Here is a 21656-nt window from a genome sequence, read left to right as displayed (position 1 = left end):
GTTATGGAGGGAGCTCTGTTATGGTGTGGGGCAGGTTTACCTTTAACCACAAAACAGATCTTGTGCGTGTTGATGGCAGGATATCAGGTGTACGATATCGTGACGAGATTTTGAACCCGATTGCGATCCCCTTTGCGCGTACAGCAGGTCGAATGTTCGAGTTCCAGCATGACAATGCCCGCCCTCACATCGCTCATGTTTGTCGGGAGAGAGGGCTGCAGGTGTCCGGGTGTTGCAATGGCCGGCTAAACGTCCTGACCTTAACCCTATCGAACATCTTTGGGATGTTCTTGGCCGCAATGTTCGGGATAGACCTGTTCAACCCAACAATTTGGATGAACTTTTCGTGGCTCTCCAGGAAGAATGGCGTAGAATTCCGACTGGTACCATCCGTACACTCATTCGCAGCATGCCACGACGATGCCAAGCAGTTCTCCAGAGACATGGGGGACACACCCGATATTAATTTTCAGAAGCCTTTTCATCTGTATGAACTTTTCTCTTGCTGATTCAAAGATAAAAAGTCACAGCTATTTCATGCGTTCCCTTAAATTTTTCCATGAGTATATCAAAGTCAGATATATCATTAAGAATATCTTAAAATTTATGACGAATCCTTCCAACATATAAAAGAGATATTGATAATTCGGTTACAGGTTTTGTGACGCCTGGATTTGTTTGTTTCCTTTCGTATTTTGTTTTTCATGTGAACCTTTGTTCTGTGTCATTGACTTGATATAGATTTAACATTTAGGAATATTGTATAGTATATACCATTGAGATAGGATATATCTCCAAGAAATCTGCCATTGCTTGGAATTGTTTTCAGAAATCACCTTCGTTAACTGTGTTACAACGCCACCATTAGAAGTTTGGTGGGATTTTCATCATATCATTGGTTGTATCATTATTGTATCATACTGAATGTTAAGTACATATAAATCCTTAAAACGCGAGGCTGAGAACATGTTTAGACTTCACCATATTTTTCACAGCTTTATATTCCCATGAACCGAAAATCAGTGTCAGTGACAATGTCAAATAACACCAATCTGAACCCCGTCCGCGGTGTAGCAGACAGTCACTATGTATCCTAACCCTGTGATACCCGCTGTTATCTTGAATTCGACGTTTACGGTGGGTTTACAATTTGCTGGGCGCTTTTGTCGTTGATTAAAATTCCATTTCACGAATACACAAACAAAACAATGTTATTGCAAAGGCTACGACGATCTTTCGAAATTTTCAACTTTAGGACGTAAATACAAATAAGACAATCACCACGATATATTCGTATTGCTCAATTTTAATGTTCGATTTACTCAAAATTTGAAGGTTATGGGAGATCCGAACGTTCGATTTCTCGGAAGAATTATATATTTTACGTACGCTTTAATGAATTAACGTCCAACTCGAACAAAGTCTCGAACTTACAACGAGATCCAACGAGACATGGGGGAAATATGGCGGAAAGAAGCACATCGACTCACGAAATTACACATTACCTGAACGTAGAAAATGCGAAAATAGCTGCATTTCTTATGGTGTCGGGATTTATCCTATACCATGGGGTTTTACATCTCAAATTCGGTAAGGTTTTATTGATGCAAATTCTCATTACTTTTTCAATTCCTCTTCTGAATACCTCATTTGTTTGGTTTTTTCACTTCGTCAGTGGGCGAATGTGCTGTCAAATCAACACTACGGCCATTGCCATTTTTTTCGTTTACCTCAGGGTTTTATGTAATTAATTATACATCTCAGGCTAAGTTGAAACCAGTGTTTGTGCTCTCTGCACTTGACATTGACTTGTATCACAAAGCCACATGCATGTCTCGTCACGTCGCTTCCAAATCGTCACATGTTTTCGTGACTCATGGTGTCCGCACATAACGCATGTTCATCACGTACGTTTATCTTCAGAAACTCTATATAATGAAAACATGGTAAGAGTTCCGCTCCTACCCACTACCCACATCAAAACCGAAATTACAAACTGACATACATCCCAGTATATACATTCTATAAACTAGAACAGGTATAAAACAGCAATCCATGTACTTATTTCAGTGTTGGAATAATACACTGGGTGAGGACTCACCTGCAGCAAATTTGCTATGTAATAGGAGGGGGATACAGGCGGAACTATACTGCGGAAATATAGATTCAATTATGCATAAACTTATTAAAGGATATTTCAACACACATTGGAGGAAAAAATGACAACAGGAAATTGTTAGAAATCTACTCATATTTTTGTATCTTAGTCATATGGCCTCAATTTCGAGTGGAGAAGAGTTAGCTTGCTATTGATCATAGTTTCTGTGTTGTGTTTAATAGGTTTATCACTGTTTGCTACTGTGTCAAGAGCTACACTTTCTCAGTAAAGTACATGTTCTTTGTTTAGGCTGAGTGCTATCCAGGACTTGAATCCTCACTTGCAGAGTGAAGCACCTAATCTCCAGCACACTAAAACCTGTAGTCTAGAACATGTACACAGTATACTTTTTGTGCCCCTCTGACAATTGTAACTTGCCACAGGACCCGATGCCTAAGCTATGAATACATGTGACATTGTGGCCATGTGCTATATCTGTATATATCATCAGTACAGTACGTACGTTACAGTAATACTTGTATTGTTTACCCTAAGGGTCACATGCAATTAATGAAACAAACATAATCTAAACACAATTATCACTTGTTCATGACATATAACATACATTACTGATTGTGAAAAAACTAAGCAACAAAGTTATAAGTGTAAAATTGCGAATCAAAACTGCAATATCTTGTACATGCGTTTATTTCCCTCAAATCGAAGTTGGAGTGGGTGGGTGTCCGCTTAAGTGTAATGGAGACTTTGTATTGGCTGATTCATTTGATGACATGCAGAAGGCTTATTGAGTGTATATAGAGATGACCTGTTTGATTGATATTTCTGAAGTATGGTGAGTAATAAGAAATCCATACCAAACCGTCTCACCATATACAGTAGAAGTTGTTCTCCATAAAAATTGTTTATAGAGATGTTGGGTTTGTAAATACTCTCTGCAATTCAATCAACAAATACTGAGATGGTGAACTACTGTGTGGCTGGAAACTGCCATTCATCCAAATACAAAGCAGAACTTGAAACTGACAATCTGAGTTTGCACCAATTTCCATCTGATCCGGTCCTCTGGGAAAATTGGATGCAGTTAATTTGCAACCCACAGATACAATACCATGTCATGTGTACAAGTATCACACTGCCTATCAGTGTAATTACGTTACACTGTACTGCACTGCTTACATCACTTGCTGTGTTTGTACAAGTTGCCCTCCTAGTTCCAGCCGTGCAAACGTAATTACAGCACAGGCGTTCTGGGCATGGTGCAACACAACTGGTGGAACCACTTTTTACCCCAACGCGGGGAGAAAATTAGTGAATTGTTTGAACTGCGATTTCACTGGCTTTTTTTATCGTGTTATTTTTCAACTTTGTAGGCTGAATTTGCACTTTTGCTAATTTGTTTCTGTGACTTTAAGTCTGTAACGGAAAGTATCAGAATCTACAAAGTTGTGTTTTGCATTGCATGTGACCTTTAAGTCCCATCTTAGATTTAAATCAACACTCCCAGATTGAGGTGCCTAATTGCCAACATACAGTCAGTCACTGGCAAACTGTAATTATGGTAAAAATACATTAAAACTCATCATACTCCTATTAAGGGAACGATTCATGTAATGATGTCAAAGTTGTTTCGCAAGATTTCCTAACCATATCCATGATTTCTTCCCGCAGGTAATGACTCATGCACATGGCTCCTGAGCGATGGCAGGTTCCCCGGCTACAGCACCTGGCAGCCATACGGATGCATGATGCACAAATATTCAAAGAGGTACAAAGGCATCATAATTTGAAGTTGTATTTAGAAATGAACATTTGTGAACTGTTAGTGTTCAAAAGTAAGCATGAGTCCTTGTCATAGCCCTAGGTTTTTTGGTGACATTAACTAACTTTCTGTCCCTATTGCCTGCAACTCCTCTCTACACGGTACCATCTTTCATTTAGTTGCATACCCATAACATGCATACTCGTTCAATTGCTTTGTGTTTAAAGCTTTCGCTCATCATACCAAAGGCCCAGGTTCAATGCCCCACATGGGTACAATGTGCGAGGCCCATTTCTGTTGCCCCCACCATGAGATTGCTGGAATATCGCTAAAAGCAACATAAAACCAAACTGACCAACTCACTCATTACTTGTTCAGAGTCGAAGATTAGGGGGACCTTGACATTTTGATGTAGAAGGAGCAGACCTCTAAGAACCTTTGACCTGTGAAGGTGCCGGGGTAGAATAGGTCTTCAGCAACCCATGCTTGCCATAAAAGGCGATTATGCTTATCATAAGAGGCGACTAACGGCATCGGGTGGTCAGATTCTCTGACTTGGTTGACGCATCATCAGTTCCCAGTTGTGGAGATTGATGCTCATGTTCTCATATTGTCATGGCGTAAAACTAAACTCACTCACTCTAAAAACCTCTTAATTTCAAACACTGTAATTGTTGTACAAGTCATAATTTCAGACATTTAGAAAATTGATTGGTGTGATTTTTCAAATACATTCAAGCTGCATTAATCCGGTCCCCAATAATCCAAATAATCTAAACCGATTCAACCTGTAACCAATCGTTTACTATATGAACACATCAATCAGTGAAATAGATTAATGGGATGTTCCAGTCTCCAACTCTGAACATCAATTATCGGTAATAGATGAGCTAATTGTACTTGATTGGGCTTCATTAATTAATCTGGTTGTACATACAGTGGAGGACATGAAGTGGATACACAAACATATTTTGTTTTTGTCAAAAGTCACAGTTACTGGGTAGCTAGATGATCATAAGTCAACGAACTGCTTATGCAGTGGAAATAGCAAGATCATGTGAAACCTGATTGGTGACAGGTCAAACTGTTTCATGCATAAAAACTTCCTGGACATACAACAAAAAGCTGTTGCATAACCTAAGTTATAATTATAAATATTTTACATTTTTTAGCACAACTTGCAATTAAAATGACATAATACTAGAATATATTTCTTTTTATAAAATAATAGTTTCAGATACTGTATTTTTGAGATCACCACATCAGAATTCATCTCTGCTGAATGGTCCATTTTAACTAATTCACTGGAATCCCTGTATATTATACAATGCCAGAAGTGAATAGGTAAATACTCCTGTCTTGCGATGTTTAATTGCAAATTTGACATCTTTACTGACAGAGTTGTCTTGTCTGGTTTGTTCGTTCACCATTGCAATACAATGCCATATTCTTACCCCCAGATGATAAAAGAGTTTGACAAAAGTGTAAATAATAGATATTCAAATCCCCGTCTAGTTCTACATACTGCTAGTTTTGGTCATCAGAATTTAGCATATCTACAGTAATGTAAGGTATATGTTCTTGTGTGTCTATGACAGTATCAGTCAAGTGAAAAGGAAGTAACATTACTGCTCTGTGGTTTACTGGTCTTATTTCAGCACACTGAATGTTTCACTATGAAAAATGGCACTTCAGATTAGCACTACTGCACATTGTACTAATGAACATGATGTCACTGATAAAAATAGAACAGTTTTTTGTATTAGTTAGCAGACAGTGATGTACCCTTTCTGTGTTGCTGTTGTCAAAAACGATCTCTGGAAGACACAAAGAGATATGGACAGTGGATGTGTGTTCTTTACAAGGGTTATACCAAGTTATACACATTACATCCTCATATGTTTATAGCTTTTTTGAATTCTAAATTAGCTAATACTAGTATGTTTAGCTGTGTATTGTACAAAAATAATGCAGTCACGTACCGTTAATATACAACTCAATATCCAGGCACTATAGACTCTACTAGTACTATTATGAATGCCGATGTACTATTGGCCTCATGGCCATTCATACAATAAAATCTTCTGTCTGTCTGTCTGTCTGTCTATTACTCTCCTTGATGCCTTTCTATTTCTGTGGTCCAAACTCTTATTTTTCCGTTTGTATTGTAATGTACATTAACAGATAGTTGGGATCAAATTATCCGTAATATTATATGCTTTTGCACTTGTCAGTGTGGGTTTTTAATGTAAACTTGATTGGCATTTAGATTGTCTGTGTTGTCCTTCAATTCATATTGACTTGTATTTGGTAGCATTACCAGCTGAAGGGATAAGTCCACATTCTAAATCTGCTTTATAACTTGAAATAGTCATGCTGGTGACAATAACAATATGTCTTCCCCAAATCAAGATCATTCACTTTGTACTACTAAAAAAACTCGTAAGGATTGTCAAAGAAAATTTGAATTTTTTTTACATAAAGCCCTTTTACTTGTTCTTTCGGCCATGGAAGTGAGCTGGAACAAAGTTTTCATTCTTTCTTAACAGTTCAAGTAAACACACTTGTGCTTTAGTTATTGATTTAGGATGTTCTCTCTTGGTGCTTATGTAGAATATGCAAACTTTACCTGGTTGATCATGTACCATGTCATGAAAATGTCAATTCTTTTGTATTCACACAGTTAATCTGTCACATCATGAACAGTGGTCACAGTTGAGTGCACTGATTATCTTCTCAAAAAGCATTTTGATTCATCAGTAACTGAATGTCTTTTGACCATGCTGTATCATAAATAAATACTTAGAAACAATTTCCTCAGTCTGTACATTTATGCTGTAAAAAAAGCAGCACCCTTTAACATATTCAGGCACAGTGCACAGTGTACTTTCATTACCAGTAACTGTATCTTTGCAGTTTTATATGTGCAGTCATGACTAAATTACAAGGAGTGTATACATTAGGCAAACAGACATTCTAGAAGTAAGTAATAGGAATGACATGACTTTATGGATGACCAACCTCTGCAATAGCGATGTTTCTTACGTGGTTATCATACAACCTCTTGCTTGAAATCTGATAAAAACTTGATAATCCATAAAGGCTTCTTTCCTATACATTAAGTTGTTCCCAAAAAACAATGATATTGTTAATTTTAGTCTATAATACTGAGGTTAAGAGGTTTACCTGAATTTCTAAATGATCCTTGGAGAACTATAGGTGGCTATTTATGAGAAATATGCCTTCCGTGACCAGGGATGTATCTATTTATGTTGACCTGCACAGAGGTCAATGTTCAAGAAACCAAACAATGCCATCTGAATGAAAACTTCACTAATTTGTATTAAATGTTAAAATTTAAAACTAATTTTCTGTTTGTGTAGACCTGTGAAGATCCAGGATACAATACATCTTCAATAGTCCATGCTTGCCACAAAAGGCGACTATGCTTATCGTAAGAGGCGACTGACGGGATGGGTGGTCAGGCTTGCTGACTTGGTTGACACATGTCATTGCTTCGCAATTGCAGATTGATGCTCATTCTGTTGATCACTGGATCATCTGGTTCAGACACAATTATCTACAGACTGCTGCCATATTGCTAGAATATTGCTCATGACAGCATAAACTAAACTCACAAATTTAAATTAAATGTTGACATTTAAAACTAACTCTCTGTTTATATAGATAACTTGTGTTTCACTAGTAACATGATTGTTAACCATAAGTCTTTATTGTGCGATAATGCTGAGTGTTACGTTGAACCTGATTAATCATTGAATCCACCCAATAATTTTAAACATTTTCTAAAATAGTCTTAATTTAAGGAAAGAACTTAATTTTGAACGCAATAAAAAATTATAGCAATTTGTCTACCAAAGTCACCTTTTTCAGATTTCTATGTGTATCTGGATGAGCCAGTGTTTCAGTGAAACTTGGTTGCTTTGGTAATATGTGACTGGAATAATGTCTGCCTGTCTGAATAGGTGTCCCGTTATATATGTTGTTTCATTGTTTGGATTGCCTGGCCAGCTGTTGTAAAAATCCATATTTGCTGTCATGGTACCAGTATTTTATCATGTGCAGTACTGCATCACACACAGGCTGATTGACCAATGGTTGATTTGTCAGCGCCAACTCCAAGCATGCAGCAATGGACATTAAACATCCTGACTCAGATAAATAAACATTCCTGTTTCTGTTACATATTGTGACCATTATATTTTTACTAAAGTGGTAGGTTTTTTACTGATCAAGGAGGTTTACCTTGTTGTTCTTGTAATTGGTTCCAATGATAAAAATAATGCAACAATTCCATATGGGAGCTAAAATACCTGCCCACAAAAGTCAATTATGTTGGAGTCTCTTTAGCTAATACCTTTGCATTGCAAGTCTGAGAGCATGGTGCATTGACAGACATGATAGTCCATGTATGGTGAAAAAAAATGAGGTACAGTTTGTTTTGTTCTAAAAATTAAAATTTGCATGATCTAGTTAGTTCACACAAACCATTGGTGTAAAACAGCTCTAGACCTGTTGGATGTGACATGCATATCTACTCATGTTGCTAATGCAATGTAGAGAATGATTTGTTGGATGGCTCAATCATGTTCACAGGCTGCTGGTGACATGTAGGACGTGTATGTTAGGGTGTGTTGACACTGTATATTGGGAGATAGTCAAGACCATTGGGCTTTCTGTGTATTTAATCAGAACACACACACATATGATCAGCTAGTCTGTCTCTCAGTCCCTGAACTGTTTTTCCCCTTCTGAAAGTCCTTTCCGTAGTGTTTAAGACCTAAATAAAGCAAGTCTAAATCTCAACCTCAGGCCATCTCATTGGAGCTCCTTTCCAATTTAAATTGGATTATATCTTTTTATCATGTATGTATATACATGCATACAGACAGACAGTTAACTTTTACACTGCACTTGACAATATTCCAGCTATATGCTGTCTGTAAATAATCGTGTCTGGACCAGACATTCCAGTGAACAACAGCATGAGCATCAATCTGTGCATTTGGGAACCGATGATGTGTCAACCAAGTCAGCGAGCCTGACCACTCGATCCTGTTAGTCGCTTCTTAGTTTTTATTTATTTATTTCACTTTCTGCACCAGGTGCAACTAAGTGAATTAATCAGATTGCACCATCCAAATATTGGTTGCACAATCATGCCAACAATCATCAGTTTTAGCGACATGAGCGAGTGAGTTTGGTTTTTACGCCGCTTTTAGCAATATTCCAGCAATATCATGGCGAGGGACACCAGAAAATGGGCCTCACACATTGTACCCATGTGGGGAATCGAACCCGGGTCTTCGGCGTGGCAGGCGAACGCTTTAACCACTAGGCTATCCCACCGCCCTGTTGCCGACATGGGAGAATGGATAATTCTTTAGTAGCTGATTGAGGGAAATATTCATAACCAGCATCGCTATTTCTAGAAAAAAACTCACATTACTCAATGTCTGAAATCATATTTGGATAGATTGCTGTTTTAACGAACATTTTCATTCATTTGTGAATGTAATCATTTTTCCTCAGGGTAAAATCAGTTTATCCACCATTACCTATGATGTGTACAAGATAGTGTACAGTATGTGATCTATATAGCTGATATACGAACATGAAAATCGACTGTTTACATATTCGTTTCTGATAATTTATTAACCTAGTACACACAACAGAAGACCGATTTAATACCAGAAATGTATTATGCTCAGCAGGACCTGTGTTAGTTGTGATAATAAACTAAACCACCAAATCAGAATCTAGTGTTTGTTTTAATATACCTTGTATTACATTTTCAATATCTTACACTGCTTACTAAACTTTCTATAACATTTAAGTTCAGTCAAACACCCAAAATGAGTACCATTAACTGACACTTTACACCTTGCTGCCTTACTAACTTATCAAAACAAACTAACTACAATTTCAGTTCGAATGCAAATAGCAAAAACCACATGCTTTTATCAAAGTAAGTTGCGTCAGGTGTGTTTTCAGGAACCATTTCCATGTACGCAAACTGAAACCTAATAACCTGTCTGGTTGATACTAATAACAGTACAGGCAGTACAATGAATAAGCAATGAATAGACAGTTCTTTTGTCTGTATAACACTAAGCACGTTAAGACTGCTTCCATGCATATGTTGTAGACTTTATCATGTTGATAGCCTACACTGGCAACATTGAAAGTTAGCCACACTGGTGTAGTTTGAAGATAGCGAAGTCAATCCCTGATAATCATCTACTTGACATTGTTACGCTGTGCACTGAATCCCACTCTGCAGTGAATGTGAGAATAGATTAACTGAACCTTTTGATGTGTATTTAACCATGGCAATCGTTTACAAAAGAATGTTTCCATGAAGATATTTATTTTGTTAAATCATAACCAGACTATTGTCTTTATAGAATTAAGATGATTTGTTTGTGTTATTACTCAGGTACAAATGTTTAGTTTCAGTAATTTTACATCAAGTAGAAGGTAGAAGGTAATATGTATTTTCTCTAATACCTAAACAGCCTACTTTTGAATTTGCAACATGGCTGCAACCCAGTGACAGGATTAAGTGAAATTCTAACATGGTCAAGATCCAATCTTGACCATTTTGATGACTGCTAGTATTTTGCAATGCTTGGACATCCGTAAACTTGTGAACCAGATTCATGGCAATAAATTGAAAAATACAAAGCTGTACGTGTGTCAAGGGCTGGCACACCAGGCCAGGTGGGCGGTTGGGTAGCCTTGTGGTTAAAGTGTACACGAAAAAAATCATGTTTTTTCTTATGTGAACCAGAGTGGATTTTTAAGTTACTTAATATCAATGCTTGAAAATATATACTTGTTTTTCTTGATTATATAGCACACTCTAGAAGTACTGAAATGTCATCATTGTGTGTGAGTTTGTGTCAGTCATGGCGTCACGCGTTTGGAAACTATGATACATTGTGTTGAAGCATGGAAATAATTTGAATGCACCTATATTTTTTTAAGTACCTTGTCTTATGATGCTCTTCTCCTGGAGTCTGCATGTTCTAAAACTCACAGTATTAGAAAATAATACACAGTGTAAAATGTGAGGTTGGCCTTGTTGTCCTATGCCACAATACAGAATGGGGGACTATGTATTCAGCAGTGTCTGTACATATGTATGTGCATCCCAATTCATGTTAACATGATATCTCATGAACTGTTGTACCCAATGTCTTCAAATTTGGTGGCATCCCACATTGGGGAGACTACACAAACTCCACTCAGTATGGGTCACCTTGACCTTATTTTCAAGATCACTGCAACGATATCATGATATCTCATGAACTGTTGTATCCAGTGTCTTCAAATTTGGTGACAGCCTACATTTTGGAATTAGGTAGACGCCAGTCGATTTTGGTACCATTGACTTTATTTTCAAACTTAATGTAAGCGCATTATCTCATGAAGTGTTGTACCTAGTGTCTTCAGATTTGGTAGCAGCTTACATTAGGGTGTTACTAGGCACCAGTTGATTTGGGTGACCTTGACCTTATCCTTTAGGTCACCATAACTCTTGGACCAGTTTTCACACTTGCATAAATGTGATATCTCATTAAACACCCAAATGTCTTCAATATTTTTTAGAGGCCTCATTTGGTGATTATGCAGACATTTTAGTCACTGCAGAAAGAATTTCAAACAGAATATTTCCAAAGTTGTATCTTCAGGATATATTTGGATATGGTTTCAACATCAAAGTGAAGGCTGAAGAAGAGGGGCATATATTGTACAATTTATGTAGGAATGTCTAACATAGAATACCTTCACAAAGAATCACATTCACTGATGGCAAGACAGATGTAGTACATACATTTAAGTTTCGGTGAAAGAATTTACTGTTTCTTGGAAAGATGATCTACTCTGGGTAAATGTTATACAGTTTGGTTATGTGACACTTTGTGTACAATGTATCAGTTTAGAACCAAATCACGTAGCCAGCTGACCATGCTGACCGCCAGGTAAAAGTAGCCTGCACATCGAGACAGAAGAACCTTACCTATGCCATGTGAAATAAGGTCTAATGATGTCAATTTGTATCAATATAAAACAAAAAATTAATTAGTTTTTTCTGATGTCTGAATTGTTTTGGCCATAAAAATGCTTAGCAAAACATTTCTTATGATGAAAGGTTAATTTTCATGTAAACTTGTCCTTAGAAGTGTTTGTTTCTTATGCCTAAGAACTGGGTTTGATTCCTCACATGGATACATTTTGTGAAGCCCATTTCTGATGTTCCCCTGCCCTGATAGTTGCTCTAATATTCATAAAAGTGGTGTGAAACCCATCTCCCTCACTTACACACTCACTTAAAAACAAGTTAAACATTCCTCGTTTCATAAGGGAAGTAGTTTTGCAGGAACACAGTCTCTGTTGCCTATGCATGCTAATGTTCTGTAGAGCAATTGGGTACCAAAGTGGATAAAGCACTCACTCGTCATGCTTAAGACTCAGATCTGATTTCCCATATTGGTACAATGTGTGAAGCCCATTTCTGGTGTCCCTTGCCATGATATTGCTGCGATATTGCTAAAAGTGACGTAAACTCTAACTCTCTCACTCACTCGTGTTCTTTGTCTGTTTCAGTGACGCCAGGATGTGCATGCACTATGTGTCCTACTGGGGAGGCAGGAATCACATCACATTCGTAGGCGATTCAAGAATCCGGCAACTCTATTTTGAGTTTGTCAACCTTATCGGGTCAAAGGAGGTGGAGAAAAAGAAGGCTCATACGGACATCCATTTCCAGGATGAGAAGATCAGTGCCAGAATTGTGAGTAGTGCTTAGTGACCTTCGGGAGGGTAGCTTGTGTGAGAGTTCTGTGTAGGGATAGGTCCTTGCTTGAATGTCAAAGGCTTGTTGTAATTGGCCCGCTGCTAAAGATTTGAGGGTCCATAGATTCAAACACTGTACATGTTAAAGGTTCAAACCTCATTCACTTCTTTCAAACAACAATTTGAAATAGGGTAATTGTTGTGATAATTTTAGTTGAAGTGGATAAGGGCACGCTTAAATTACCTGTCTGGCGGAAACAGTTGCATTTCCCTTAACTCATTGATTCTCTCTGTAACTTCAGGATTTCCTGTGGCAGCCAATGGTGAATCTCTCCATGTTCTATGTGTACAAGAACTTCCTGCTCAGTGAACCCGGCGCCAGACCAAACCTGGTCATAACAGGCAGTGCAACGGTGAGTTCCTGCAAGTGCACATTCAAATACGGATGATGGGGTAGCCTATTGGTGAAAGTGTTCGCTCGTCACACCTAACACCAGGGTTAACTCCACAAGGGTACAGTGTGTGAAGCTTATTTGTGGTATCCTCACAGTTGTAGATTCAGTCACTCGTTCTCACAGACACTCATTCATATGGTGCACGAATGGATGATTGGGCTGGGTAAAGTCAAAATTATTTTTTTTAAATGGCAGTAAAAAATTGTTACATGCACTTATGGAAGTGGTGCGCCGATACCCAAGAAACATTTCTCTTTCTTAATTTAGCCGTGTGTGTAGTTCCCACCAAGATCATTGTGTGGTGGAGTTATATTAGGTATTAATGTATTGTATTGTATCATCTTCTAATTTCTTCTGCTTTGTGTGTTTTTCAGTGGTGCATAAAGCTGAACAATGGCAGCAAGAATGCTCTTAGCAACTATCAAGGTATGTTTTATTGCCAACACCTCAAGATCTTTGTAAGAATTGATCTTCAGTAACCCATACTTGTCATAAGAGAAGATTGACAGGATTGACAGGATCATTGTATCCCACTTGCATAGATTGGTGCTCATGCTGTTGATCACTGTATTGTCTGATCCAGATTTGGTTATTTACAGACCTCCATCTTATAGCCGGTATATTGCTGAGTGCAGCATTAAACGAAAACTCGACCAACCATAAATCTACTCTAATTTCCTTTTGTTTCAGTGAATCTCACAACAATTGTCCCGCTTTTCCATAAGCTGAAAGATACAACCCAAATACTCTGGATGCTGCAAGGTATTTGTTTCACTACCACTGTTGTCTATCCACACAGTAAACTTGGTTGAAGCACTATTAACAATCATAACTGATTACATTTAGTGCTATTCCAATGATTGAAAATAATCGAAAAACCGATCAAAAGAAAGATTAAGAATGATTGTCGATTTGCTAATACATATGCTTGATTAATCAGAATTTTCTTGGTTTGGAAAGACACTTGAAAGAAGTAAACTAACGATTAAATTTGACAAAATTCGAGAACAAACATGTGCTCAATAGTTTTAAGTTACACACACTGTAATACGTTGACGACTTTTCTTATTTAATTAAAATTCCAGAGTCTTCCTTAAATGTGTGCATTTCATTGCAAGACTGTATTAGTTATTAAAAACATTGATTAGAAAAAACCTGGAGTAAAACCCTTATAACTGGTGATGACAAGAAAAATGTATATATTTCGATTATAATCGAGTCACTCAATAACAAAGTGACGTAAGACTACACATATGTTGTGTTTCACTTTAAATGACAATGTGAACTTTTTTTAATTACCGGTGTAGAAAATACTCAATTTTTTAAAAAGGGCAGGTATCGGAAAATTTGAGTGCAACCTCAGAGATCAGTAGTAGCCACTTATAACTGGCACAATGGTTAAAATACCCAGATTACAAACAGGCTATCTAGAGCTCTGTAAAAACAACATTAATCCAGTTATTATTATTTTTTTTTTCTATTTTCCTACAATTGCAAACTTGTAAGTTAATAACTAAATCTGTTTTTGTTGTTAATGTTGTTTGGTTGTGTTTCTTCAGATCCAGTGGTGGAAGAGAAACTGAATGCAAACCGCTCAATGATAACTAATGAACAGATTGATGACTACAACAAGGTTGCTTTGGATTTGTTGTAAGTAATGATCTTCAAAAGTGTGCATTGTTTCAGTGAAATTGTCATGTTTGGTTCAGAGGGTAAACATGTGAAGATTCAAGTTCTAAGCTGACATGTCATCAGATCACAATTGTGTAGATCAGTGCTCATGCTGGTAATCACTGGAATGTCTGGTCCAGACTTGATTTTATACAGACCACCACCATATAGCTGCACTATTGCTTTGTGCAATGTTATGCACCAAGCAAACTTTACAAGGCAAAATTCAAAAGTGTGGATGGCGTTTGCACTAGTTTCAGAGAGATTGAATCTATGGTTTTAGGCCAATCATAGAGAAAGTGTTTTCTTCATTCATGGTGACCCCACATGTGGTCGTGCGGCAAAGTCACTGTGTATTTGCAGGAACAAACAAATAAGTTAACCTTGATAGAACTACATTTTACGGTACTCATGCTTTGGGTAAGATGGTTCTTCATATTATTATTGATGGCGTTCTCCATAGTTTCAGAGAGATTGAATCTGTGGTTTTAGGCCAATCATTGAGTAAGTGTTTTCTTCACTCATGGTGACTCCACATGTGGTCGTGCGGCAAAGTCACTGTGTATTTGCAGGAACAAACAAATAAGTTAACCTTGATAGAACTACATTTTACGGTACTCATGCTTTGGGTAAGATGGTTCTTCATATTATTATTGATGGCGTTCTCCATAGTTTCAGAGAGATTGAATCTGTGGTTTTAGGCCAATCATAGAGTAAGTGTTTTCTTCACTCATGATGACTCCACATGTGGTCATGTGGCAGAGTCACTGTGAATTTGCGGGAACAGACAAATGATTTAAACCTAATGTAATGTGGGCCATATCTTACAGTGTTCATACTGGTTGTTCGCTTCATGCTAGATGTTCGCTCTGTTATTGATGGCGTTCTCCGTGGTCTTGGGCCAATCATAGAGAAAGTGTTTTCTTCACTCATGGTGACTCCACATGTGGTCATGTGGCAATGTCCCTGTGGATTTGCAGGAACAGACACATGATGCAGACATAAGAAAGAAACATGTTGCAATATGTTTATGATCATGATGATAAGTATGATGAGAGGGGATATATTTGCATTTCTGTCACATTGTGTTTCTGGAACTTTTGGCAGAAGGCAGTTAATATTTTCTTAATTTCCTTTGCATTTGTATCAGACACTTGCTGGGCAGTTACATTTAGATGATTTTTTGTATATATGAAAAATATTTTATTGGATTTCCATGGCAACAACCTGAACTGATGATGCTGAATGTTGTTTTTTCTGTCTCCTGGTGTTGCCTAGTGCATAGTGGCTGAAATGGGGATATGATGTTGGGCAGTGGGGTAGCCTAGTGGTTAAACCTAAGGGTTGACTCGTCATGCCAAAGACATGAGTTCAAATACCCTCACGGATACAATGTGTGAAGCCCATTTCTGGTATCCCCCACAGTGATCTTGCAAGAATATTGCTAAAAAGGTCGTAAACATGATCAGAATATGATGTATTGTGTAAAGCCACATCAGTATCAGATATCCTGTTAGAGGTAGCTGTCCACTATATATAAATTCTAGTGACAACTGACCAGCCAGATTATTTCCTGGAGACACAGTTTCATGTACTTATCATAAATTCCAAATAAACATTGACAGAATTAGGCTGTGGACCAGTTGCAGGTTGAAACATTGAACATGTTGAAATTGTCTGTTATCATTTTTTTGTTTCATAGCATTAATGCTGGTGTGTAATATATATAAGGGCTCAATTTGGTGCCTTGTAACTTGCATTGGTTCAAAAAAATATTTAAAAAAGCAGCCCAGTTATTAGTCTATCTTGCACAGTTTTTGAGTGGGTATAATTGTGAATAAATCATCTAATTTCAATAGCATTATATTTCTTTCATTACACTTTGCAATAAACGCGGTGTCTTCTGCAAGTAGTTTTTTTATCTTTGATTGGACCTGGTGCAAGTAGGTTAACATCTCTTTAATCGAGTCCTGTATATGCAAAACACCATTGGTCTCTAAGTTGATCTTGATGCTGAAGATGATTCTTGTGTTAGTCATTGTTATCATCATCATCATCATCATCATCACCATCACCATCATCATCATCATCATCATCATTCTGATGTTTGTTGTCAGGCGACACAGTGATGCCAAGTTGTGGAAGTCATCACGTCTTGTTGCTCAAGGGATGAAGAAGGAATCTGAGGATGGTCTGCACATTTCAAAGCTGGCGCTCGATCTGGTAAGTTTTAGAATATAGATCATAAAAGTGACCTGTATCAAATTATGGTCCTCTGATGTGTTTGCAACAAATACATTGCAGAACCATTAAGTTGATTTTGGTGTGTGGTCCTGTGCAGAGAGCTCAGGTTGAAATCTGTTGAACTTTAGCAGTGTTGGGATCCTCTGTAGCTTGGATGGGTGACCATTTGTTTCTATCACTCAGTCCTTCCCCACAACAAAGCACATACATGTGACCTCACTTTCAGCAAGTGAGTCTGTTCAGATTTGCCTCTCTTCAGCCAGCAGAAAATCATTCTCTTCCCACAGAGGTTACTCCTGTTATAGCGTCCCACGTAATCTATGTTCTAATATAGCCCTTTCATGGTATGAGTGTTCTTGATTCATGATTGGTTGTAATCCGAGTTTGTTGTGCAATCAGCATCGCTGTTTCAAAAGTGACCGCTCACAAAGCATCGGTAATTTCAGTTTTCTTTGGGAAACCTGGAACATCTGCCCCAGCACGGTGTGCAAGTGTTTCATCTAGACAGAACCCAGTCATGTAGTGGCAGATCAAAGGCACCTCCACCTCCCTTGTTGACAATGCCAGAAAAAATGCAAATTAATGCATTACATTATCACCCTGATGGAACTGTACTTTCAAAGCTGCTACTAGCCGCTAACCGTGACGGTATATGTCCGTACACCCACTTCTCAGGTAGCTATTTTAAACAGCAGGGTGGACTGAGCGCCATGTGGACAAGGTGCTGTGCCAAGGGACTCAGCACAGCATGAGAACGAGGTCACAATATTCTTTTTCTATCAAGATTCAAACCTGGGTCTTTGGCATGAGTGGCCTGCATGGTAACAACTACACCACTGCGCTAAACTAATAACCAAACCTTAAGCCTGACATATCCAGGGTAAGAATGATCAGATGCACCTTGAGCAAGATAGCTAACCTGGAAAGGCCAAATTTAATCTGTGCACTAAACGTCTACCATGTCATAGATGTCTTGACTATATTGTGCCTTTGTGTGTATACAGGATGTCCAGATTCTGCTCAACATGTACTGCAATAATGACATGAACCACCATGATGGCACCTGCTGCAACCAGCCGGAGCAGGCAACCACCCTGCAGATCATTACTGCTGCGTTCTTCCTTGTCTGGTAATACAGCTCACATAGACTACCTTGTAATCATGGTGCCGTGTCCATAACAACCTCTTTACCTTATGATGCAACATTTTCAGTATAGCTTCTTACACTGTTGCCAAGCAATTTCCATAAAGTATCATGCCAGGAGGTATTAAAATGCACTCTGTCCGTCCATGCACATTTATGTTTTCCAGACCAGAACTTCAGAACCGTTCTCTATTTCTTCGCCAAACTTGCCACATAGATAAATCTGGTAGTGTACTTGTGCCTTTTGGTACTTTTGGATTTTTTAATAAAATATTTTTTTTGTGTGTTTCCATGGCAAATGCTGTTTTTCATCCATGCCAACAAGTTTGGCTTCAACTGAATTTAGTGGGAGTGTTCCTTTCTGGAGCAGAACTTATAAAGTTTTCAGTACACTCCTTCCGCTTTGCCATAAAGACAAACCATTTGACATGGTCATAACTAGTAGACATACACTTGAAGAGTATTTTGCTACTGCAGGGTATGTTGATGATTTTTTCTTGTCTTCTCTTGCGGTTCATGTTGCAGAGCTGCTTCCCTTAGACATGCCACACCCGTAAGATGTTACTTATGTAAAATTGTTACTAAATACACAATTACTATTTCAGTATCGTGTCCGCAATAGCCCTGTGCTTGTATCGCCGAAGACAGCTGAGGCGGAATGGGGCAAAGGCAAGAGCAGGTAATGATCTGATAAAAAGAGACTAATGGAAAACCCCACAAATTGATCTGTTTGTTGCAACCTGAGAATAATATGAGCTCACAACATGTGGTCTACACTCCTTGTGATAAATAAATATGTGAACAGTTTGTGTAGTTGTTACTGATGACTTATTGGTGATTCGAATTTAGTTACATTTTTGGCACATTTTTTGTCAGTTATCTAAAAATACCTACCTCAATTCTTAGATATGCAAGAGTTTCAGCATGACTGACTATAGAGTGACCAGACCCTTTATCAAAATAAATGACTGTCCTAGTAAGGCAGAATTTTTTTCCATGCTTCTGTATGTGATCAACTGGTCAGTACACCAGAATTCAAAGACTATTTCCTTAGTAATTGAGCACTGTTGATTCTACATAGATGAGTTAGTTTAGTTTCATGCCACACTGTGCAATATTTAAGTTATATGGCATTTTGTGTAGATAGGGACGGTTGGGTAGCTTAAATGGTAACGAGTTCGCTTGTCACGCTGAATCAGTGAATACCAAGGTTTGAATATATCAGCCACTCTATGAAGTTGTGACGTATTGAAAAATTGTGCAATTGATGGCGTTCCCCAGTCTCTCTGAGTATTGAGAGAAGTGGTTTTAGACCATCATAGATTAACCTGACCTCGTCAGTCATAACTGCCATGACACCTGCGGATCATGCGGAGTCCTGTAGCACTTGTGACATTGCATGGTCAGACACTTCAAGCACACTGCTGTACAGGTTTCATAAACAAACTGATATTTTGTATTTATGTTACTTCATTTATTTTTCTCATCTTTAAATTGGGGTGATGGAGGAAACTAGTGGTTAAAGCATGCTCTAAAGCCCAGGGCATAGAGTTTCAATGCCCTCTTATTGCTAAGATAGTCATAAGTTCATGTTAATGTATTGCACTTACGAGTATCTTAAGGCTAAGAGAGCTTCGAAAATCTCGTCCCAGGTTTGATTCCTCATGTGTGGAAAAGCAATTTCAAGAAATAAAACTGGTCTGACCTAAAGCAAAATAAATGCTAAACACTGTTCAATTTGGTGGGTTATATAGTTTTCAATAATTCTGAAATACAGAACTTGCAGTGTTTAGTTATTGTTAACCTTCTCTGTATTTTCAGCAAAAAATAACATCTGAGATTAGGAGACGCGGATCCACTGTGCCTAAGTTGTTTGATATTTGTATATTCCTTGCAATAAAATATTATTTATTTCATTTGGGGAATTCATTATTTATGTTTTGCTTCAGAATAGGGTGACTGGGTCCAATATTGTCATAATAATTAAAAGTGTAGTTTATGAATATTCAGTGTGCATGGGTTTTTTTTTTTAGCAGGGTTGGGTTTGGGTTGTTTGTAGAAGGATCATGACTGATGGTGTTCTCCATAGTTTCAGAGAGATTGAATCTGTGGTTTTAGGCCAATCATTGAGTGTTTTCTTCACTCATGGTGACTCCACGTGTGGTCATTTGGCAGAGTCACTGTGAATTTGCGGGAACAGACAAATAAGTTAATCTTTATAGGACTACACTTTACAGTACTCATGCTTTGGGTATGATGGTTCTTCATATTATTATTGATGGCGTTCTCCGTAGTTTCAGAGAGATTGAATCTGTGGTTTTAGGCCAATCATAGAGTAAGTGTTTTCTTCACTCATGGTGACTCCACATGTGGTCATGTGGCAAAGTCACTGTGAATTTGCGGGAACAGACAAATAAGTTAACCTTTATAGGACTACACTTTACAGTACTCATGCTTTGGGTATGATGGTTCTTCATATTATTATTGATGGCGTTCTCCGTAGTTTCAGAGAGATTGAATCTGTGGTTTTAGGCCAATCATAGAGAAAGTGTTTTCTTCACTCATGGTGACCCCACATGCGGTCATGTGGCAGAGTCACTGTGAATTTGCGGGAACAGACAAATAAGTTAATCTTTATAGGACTACACTTTATAGTACTCATGCTTTGGGTATGATGGTTCTTCATATTATTATTGATGGCGTTCTCCGTAGTTTCAGAGAGATTGAATCTGTGGTTTTAGGCCAATCATAGAGTAAGTGTTTTCTTCACTCATGGTGACTCCACATGTGGTCATGTGGCAAAGTCACTGTGAATTTGCGGGAACAGACAAATAAGTTAATCTTTATAGGACTACACTTTACAGTACTCATGCTTTGGGTATGATGGTTCTTCATATTATTATTGATGGTGTTCTCCGTAGTTTCAGAGAGATTGAATCTGTGGTTTTAGGCCAATCATAGAGTAAGTGTTTTCTTCACTCATGGTGACTCCACATGTGGTCATGTGGCAAAGTCACTGTGAATTTGCGGGAACAGACAAATAAGTTAATCTTTATGGGACTACACTTTACAGTACTCATGCTTTGGGTATGATGGTTCTTCATATTATTATTGATGGCGTTCTCCGTAGTTTCAGAGAGATTGAATCTGTGGTTTTAGGCCAATCATAGAGTAAGTGTTTTCTTCACTCATGGTGACTCCACATGTGGTCATGTGGCAGAGTCACTGTGAATTTGCGGATTCAGAAATATTCCTATCAGTTATTGATATATTAGAAATGTGGCTTCAGTAAATCTGTGGAATATCTTGGCACTCATGATTTCAGTAGTATTTTTTGATGGCGTTCCCCACTTTTCTCAAGTCATGAAAATGTGGTTTTAGACCATCGTATAATCATTTGAACCATCTACTCACAGTTGCTGTGACTTGTGGGTCATCCTG

The 21656-nt window shown here is 37.9% G+C and overlaps 1 protein-coding gene across 3 annotated transcripts in view; it reads left to right on the top strand.

The window, feature by feature from the left end:
• Positions 1-1432: 1432 nt before the first annotated feature.
• Positions 1433-21656, top strand: part of LOC137297739 (N-acetylneuraminate 9-O-acetyltransferase-like) — a 43175-nt gene continuing 22951 nt past the window's right edge. The window contains exons 1-10 of one of the 3 annotated variants that reach the window (XM_067829681.1): positions 1433-1590; positions 3788-3884; positions 12513-12699; positions 13004-13114; positions 13531-13582; positions 13847-13918; positions 14716-14806; positions 16945-17050; positions 18076-18200; positions 18821-18894. In XM_067829681.1, coding sequence (XP_067685782.1) covers positions 1464-1590; positions 3788-3884; positions 12513-12699; positions 13004-13114; positions 13531-13582; positions 13847-13918; positions 14716-14806; positions 16945-17050; positions 18076-18200; positions 18821-18894 — 1042 coding nt within the window. In that variant the 5' untranslated portion in view covers positions 1433-1463. The remainder of the gene's footprint in view (positions 1591-3787; positions 3885-12512; positions 12700-13003; positions 13115-13530; positions 13583-13846; positions 13919-14715; positions 14807-16944; positions 17051-18075; positions 18201-18820; positions 18895-21656) is intronic. The other 2 variants (XM_067829683.1, XM_067829682.1) reach the window with 2 other exon arrangements.

This window comes from Haliotis asinina, chromosome 10 (assembly GCF_037392515.1).
Source record: "Haliotis asinina isolate JCU_RB_2024 chromosome 10, JCU_Hal_asi_v2, whole genome shotgun sequence".
In the NCBI taxonomy this organism is placed as follows: domain Eukaryota; kingdom Metazoa; phylum Mollusca; class Gastropoda; order Lepetellida; family Haliotidae; genus Haliotis; species Haliotis asinina.
This window is presented reverse-complemented; position numbering and strand designations above follow the sequence as displayed.